Source organism: Echinops telfairi, unplaced genomic scaffold (genome assembly GCF_000313985.2).
Source record: "Echinops telfairi isolate 266 unplaced genomic scaffold, ASM31398v2 ScPeMD7_2291;HRSCAF=2852, whole genome shotgun sequence".
In the NCBI taxonomy this organism is placed as follows: Eukaryota; Metazoa; Chordata; class Mammalia; order Afrosoricida; family Tenrecidae; genus Echinops; species Echinops telfairi.
This window is the reverse complement of record NW_022106189.1, coordinates 29,636,696-29,642,896: the sequence shown is the minus strand read 5'-3', so window position 1 is coordinate 29,642,896 and position 6,201 is coordinate 29,636,696. Positions and strand designations below refer to the sequence as shown.

At 50.4% G+C, this 6,201-nt stretch overlaps 1 protein-coding gene across 1 annotated transcript in view; it reads right to left on the bottom strand.

The window, feature by feature from the left end:
- CMTM2 (CKLF like MARVEL transmembrane domain containing 2) overlaps positions 1-5,760 on the bottom strand; it is an 11,418-nt gene extending 5,658 nt beyond the window's left edge. The window contains exons 1-2 of the mRNA XM_004704856.1: positions 5,425-5,760; positions 5,148-5,306 (exon numbers count right to left, since the gene is read on the bottom strand). Of these exons, the coding sequence (XP_004704913.1) occupies positions 5,148-5,306; positions 5,425-5,760 (495 nt within the window). The remainder of the gene's footprint in view (positions 1-5,147; positions 5,307-5,424) is intronic.
- Positions 5,761-6,201: the final 441 nt, after the last annotated feature.

Sequence of the window (6,201 nt, the reverse complement as noted above, 5' to 3'; positions counted from 1 at the left end):
GCCAACAGTGAGCTGCACGGCGGCGCCCGCCACTACAGTCCAGAGTTATGGTAGCTTTGGGGGGCCTTATTTTTGGAGAGGTCTTATTTTCAGGGGCATACCTTATATTTCAGTGAGAGGCAAAACTAAGTAGGTCTTTTCGGGGGATGTCTTACTTTTGGGGAAACAGGGTAACTATCTGATTCCAAATGATCAATGCCAGTCCTTTTCAGCTTGCTAATGCCTCAGATCTCAGTCTTCGTGGGTTGCATTTCATTTTTCACAACTTCCAATTTTCCTAGATTCATATTGTGTACAGTCCAAGTTCTAATTATTTTCCCCTATGTTTGAAATGAATTTGTCACTAAAGGCTCCAAGTCCATTTCCATTTTACTTTTCTTCCTTTTTTTGCCACTCAGACCAATATTTAGGTCAGAAGGATAAGGACTTGGAAATATTTGCTAATTTCTATTTTTAAAGAAACACATTGCCTCTAGCTACACAGCCCATCTCGAGAAATTAAATCAACAACAATATCCACAGCAGGCAAAACAGCACAACATGAGCTTGAGTGTAGCCCACCTGAATGTGGAGAACATCTCCAGAACAGATTGGATGCACTGAACACTAACAACAGAAACCTGAGGAGCTGTGGGATGACATCAAGATATGAAGAAAGCAAGAGGCCTTTAAAAAGACAGGAAAGAAAGAAAAGATCAAAGTGAATGTCAAAAGGGACTCTGAAATTTGCTCTTACCCATAGAGTAGCTAAGACAAATGGAAGAAATGACGCAATCGATGAGCGGAACAGAAACTTTCAAAGGGCAGCTTGAGAAGACAAAGTAAAGTATTGTCAAGAAATGTGCAAAGACCTAGAGTTAGACAACCAAAAAGAGACCGTGATCAGCCTATCTCAAACGGAAAGAACTCAAGAAATTCAAGCCTTGAGCTGCAACAGTGGTTGCAATAATAGTGCTTTGAGAGAAAGCTGCCAGAGATTCAGGCTGGATTCAGAAGAGAATGTGGAACAAGGGGTATCATTGCTGACATCAGATGGATCTTGGCTTAAAGCAGAGAATACCAGAAAGCTGGTCCTTGTGTTTTATTGACTCTGCAAAGGCATTTGATTCCGTGGACCATGACAGACTGTGGAGAGTTTTGAGAACAATGGCAATTCCAGAACACTCCATTGCGCTCGTTTGGAACCTGTGCATGGATTAAGAGGCAGTTGTGTGAACAGAGCAAGGTAACACTTCCTGGTTTAAAATCACAAAGGGTGTGTCAACGGTTGTATCTGCTCAGCATACTCATTCAATCTGTATGCTGAGCAATTCCTCAGAGAAGCTGGATTATCTGAAGAGGTATGTGGTATCAGGATTGGAAGAAGGCTTGTCAACAACCTTTGATATGAAGATGATACAACCTTGTGCTGAAAGTGAAGGGAACTCGAAGCACTTGCTGATGAAGACCAAGGACTGCAAACTCAGTGTAAAGAAAACCACAGTCCTCACAGCTGGACCAGTAGGTAACATAGTGATAATCAGAGAAACAACTGAAATTGTCAAGGATTTAATTTTGCTTGGATCTACGAGGCGTTGCATCCAGTAAATCGACAGTCGGCTCTAAGTAAATCTTGAGACGGCTCTAAGTTTGAATTCAGAGTGTCAGTTCTAGGGGAAGTCTCTCTATTGACTCAGTTTAGGAAGGACCTTGTCTCTTTTCAGCATCTGTTTCTTGGAGTTCCCCATGTATCTTGGCATAAATATCCCCCTGGGTCTAGAAGGTTCTCAGCCTAGGGACCTTGGATCCAGAGAATATGCTCTGCTCCCAGTTCTTCTTTCATGGTACTGAAACCCCTCATTGTCTGCTTGCTTCCCCCTCCTCTGGTCTCTTGTAAGATCAAAGGTATGTAGACCACACCTCAGAGAAACTCCCTTTGATCAGATCAGAGTTGTGACCTGAGTACCTGTGTTATAAAAAAAACAAACTCATGGTGACCCTACAGGACAGAGTAGAACTTCCCCGTGAGTTTCCCAAACTAGCCAGGCCTCAAGTGTGCTATAGTCCATCCTAATTCCCTTACAACTGGCTGGCTGGTCTTATCAGATCACATCACGTTGACCTGTTACGTAAGTAACTGCCAGATCTTGGAAATCATGGCCCAGCCAAGTCGACACATATTTGGTGGTGGGGGGGGGACACAATTTAATCCACATTGTCCTTTCGTGTCTGACTCAATGTTTTCAAGGCTCATCTATGTCATGGCATCTATCAGAACTTTTGGGGGACATTTTTATTTAATAACTATATTTAAAATTTTAGATCTTGTACTCTATGACAGAATAGGACAGATGTATTCTTGGGATCCTAGTATTTCTGTTTGTTACATTTGCTTACTCAGGGAATTGTAAAGCATAAGTTCAATCAAATTATGCATTCATACCTGGTAACAGGTTTGTTTGTTTTTCCCACCGAAGGCTCTCAGAGACTTGGAGGTGAGTTTGACTTGTTTTTGCGCCCCCTCCCACCCCCACTCAGAAGGTTTCTAGACCACAGGTAATAAAAACGGTAATTCTAACTCCATACAAAGGGCAGATCCAGTGTTTCTGTTTTTTTCAGGGAACTTTATGGTTCGTGGGTTTGTTTTCACTTCAAGATCAGGAACATGCTTTCTTGATCCTTTGTGTGTGTGTGTGTTGGGGGGAGAGGGCAGTCTCTTCAAGGCTTTATGCAGGGGTCTCAGGCCCAGTCCCACTTTGCTTGGAGATAAGACCTGATCATGTGACCCAGAGAGCGCAGGAAGCCGGAGAGACAGTGCCCCTGGGCCCTCTGCACCCCAGGTCGGCAATTTTTGTTCTCAGTGCTCCTTGTTCCTCTCGCCCCCTGCATCTCGGGTCCCTCTGTTGTTCTTTTCTGCCAGCTCAACCATCCAGTTCAAACGCCATTGGTCTCATTCCCTGAGTCTTTGGGGTAAGTGCTTGGTGCAGTTGTTCTCAAACGCTCTGCCATCAAGTTGATGCTGGCTCACGGTGAGCCTACAGGACAAGGGAGACCTGCCTCGGGTGACTTTCCGAGAGAATAACTGCTGATGGGAGTAGAGAGCCTTGTCTTTCTCCCTTGGAGGGGCTAGTGGTCTCGTACTGATGACCTTATGGATCACAGCCCAACTTGAAATCACTACACCCCAGGGCTCCTGCTGTTAGTGCGGTCCAGTGGGTTCTGACTCACAGCGACACTGCCCCCCGCCCCATCATCACAATTGCTTTGTTTGAGCCCATTGTTCCCACCCACTGTGTCAATCCATCTCATCAAGGGCCACCTTCTTTTTCTCTGCCTCTCTGCTTCCCCAAACGTGACGTCCCTGTCTAGGACTGCTCTCTCCTGACAAAGCACATGAGATCATCTCATCCTCCTTGCCTCAAAGGGGCACTCTGGTTGTGCTTCTTCCAAGACGGATCTGTTTTCAATGCGGGCAGTCCACAGTGCTTCCACGACCCTTCGCCAGCACCATAATTCAAATGTATCAGTTCTTCTGGCTTCCTTATTCAATGTCCAACAGGCAATGAGGTGACTAAAACACCATGGGGGTTGAGTCAGGTGTCCACCGGTCCCCAGAGTATGGGTTTTCAATACTTTGAAAGAGGTCTTGGGTAGGAGCAGATGTACCCAGTGCAGTGGGGGTAAGTGCAGCAGGAGAAATGTCGGGTTTATTGTTTTTCCATCTTGCTGGAATGACCAACACTTTCTCAGGCTTCTTAGCTGGAGGCTTGTCCTCCATTTGCCCTTTTGCCTTCTGCTGGGCATGACCTTTTCCCCGAACCCCTGATCCAGCTCTTTCTCTGAGCCCCAGTAGTTCATGACAGGGAGCAGGGCGGAGGCTGACTAGGGGCTTCGACTCCTGACAAAGCTGTGTTTGAATCATTTTTCTGCCACTTAAGAGCAGAGTGACTTGGGACATTTGGGACTTGGCCACCGTAGAGCCCTGGAAGCATGCTGTTAACATGCAGTGAGCCCAGGGCCCCGAGACCTCACCCCCTGGCCAGGAATTGGGCTGGTGTGCCCTGTGATTATGCTGGTGAAGGGCAGGGCTTCAAGTTCATCCCCAGGCACCGCACCCACGACTGTACATTCCATATTCCGGCAGTCCCCTGAGGGATGACTTCTGTTCCTTGTTACAGGAGCTGGCCGGTCTCAGTCCCATTCCACCAGACCCATGCCGGTAGAGGGGTAGTCGCTGCAGACCTCAGGCAACATGCGAAGTGAGGTTTAAACACCTCCGTCTTACTAGATGGTGCCCACTGGCCATCACTGACTGGTCTGAAAGGGACCTCATTAGAAGGTCCTGGACAGGGAGGGAGGAAAACCGTGTAAAACAGACTAAGCTTGCTGGCCATGGAGACTATAGCCCTTAGTCACCTCTCAGGTCTGGAACAGAACTTAGAGGAATCAGCCATTTAAGTTAAAAAACCCATCGGTTCTGATTCATAATGACCTTATGGGAGAGTAGGATTGCCTGTGGGTTTCTGAGTCTGGGAGAGAGTCTTCCTTTGCCCTGCCCCAATACACCACCAGCAGTCCTTTCAAGATCAGTAAGGTAGCGTTTGCCCAGGGACATGGTTCTGAGGGTGAGGAAGGCAGAGGAATGGAAACAGCTAACACAAGGTGGAAGTAAGATAAGGGGGTGAGGGGTCAGGGGTGGGTGGCACAGAGGGTGTTGCAGTGGGTGAGTTCAGTATGAACTGCTGAGTGTAAGAGGATCCATCTGTTCTGTAAGCCTTCAACCAGTTCACAGTAAAAAAAAAAAAAGAGGTTAAAAAATAACAAAAGCTTTCATTTTATCTGAACTGATTTGTGGAGATATTGGTCTTTGAATCCGGGGGGTGGGGACCTTCCTGGGCTATCTTGGGAATCAGTGGTGAACAGCCAGGGGACTCCCCACCCCCCATGAGGACAATATCTCAGGCTCTCTGAGCTTACTCATCCACTGGATAAAAGCCCCCCTTCTCCCCTCCCCACTGCCCTCCAGCTGGGCCTCAGGGTCTTCTCCCACCCGCCCCATTCGAGCTGCAGCTGCCCGGTCCCCCAGCAAATGACTCTCTGGGAGAGACAGGCATGCTCCTGTTCCCTGGGACCAAGGCCCAAGTCCCAAGGCCCTTCCCAGGGCTTACTGTCACAGGCCACAGGATGAAGGGCATGTATCTGTTGATGGCGAAGGAGTAGATGACTATGAAGAAGATGAGGATGGCCATCTCCATGGTGACGATGAGCGTCAGGACGGGGTGCACCGACAAGCCCGAAAACAGGATCAGCGCGGTGATCAGGCAGCCCTGGCGGGAGACGCGCGCTTGAGCCAGCTGCGGAGACCCTAACCCTCTGCGCCCCCAGCCCCAGCCCCCTGGATCCCGGTGCACCCACTCCCGCCCACCGGCCAGCCAGTCTGCTCACCAAAGCCAGGAACTTGACCTCGCCGTGCCCTATGACCCAGAATTCCTTGTTGCTGCTCTTGAGTTCCCACCGGTACCGGCGGCACTTCTTCCGGGTGCCCACCTCATTCTTGGGTTGCGGGGACTTGGTCTTTTGGGGCTCCTCCCCCCCCTCCTCTTCCTTCTCGTCGCCTTTCTTCTCGTCGTCTTTCTTCTCGTCGTCTTTCTTCTCGTCCTCTTTCTTCTCGTCCTCTTTCTTCTCCTCGCCTTTCTTCTCGCCACCTTTCTTCTCGCCACCTTTCTTCTCGCCCTTCTTCCGCTCCTCAGCTTTGGCCTTGCCCTTGGCCTTGTCGGCCATCTTCACCCCGAGTCCTGAGCTGGCCACTGGCTGCGCAGCCTCTCCCCGGGGCTCCCCGACAAGCCTGGTCGGCAAGAGAGCCTGGCGCCCACTGACCTCTGCTCGGAGGCCGCGCTTGGCCCGCTGCGCCACAAAGGCCGACGCACGCGCCACGCGGTCCCTCTGCTAGCGGGGTCCCCTTGCGCCCCACCCAGCCCCGCAGGCTGCCTTCACCCAGCAGCTGCCTCGCCCACCACTCTCCACGCACCCACTCTGCTGGTTCGGCGTCCAGCCCCATGCTGGGTGTCCCCACCCCCCACCCCACCCCGAGGCCCCAGCGGCTCCCACCTGGGGAGGGGGTGTCTTTGGCTGCTGGAACCCCGAGCCAGGTCCCTCCGCCGGGCCGCTGCGGGCGCGAAAGAAATGGGGTTCGGACACAAGACCACGTGGGGAAGCGGGTGC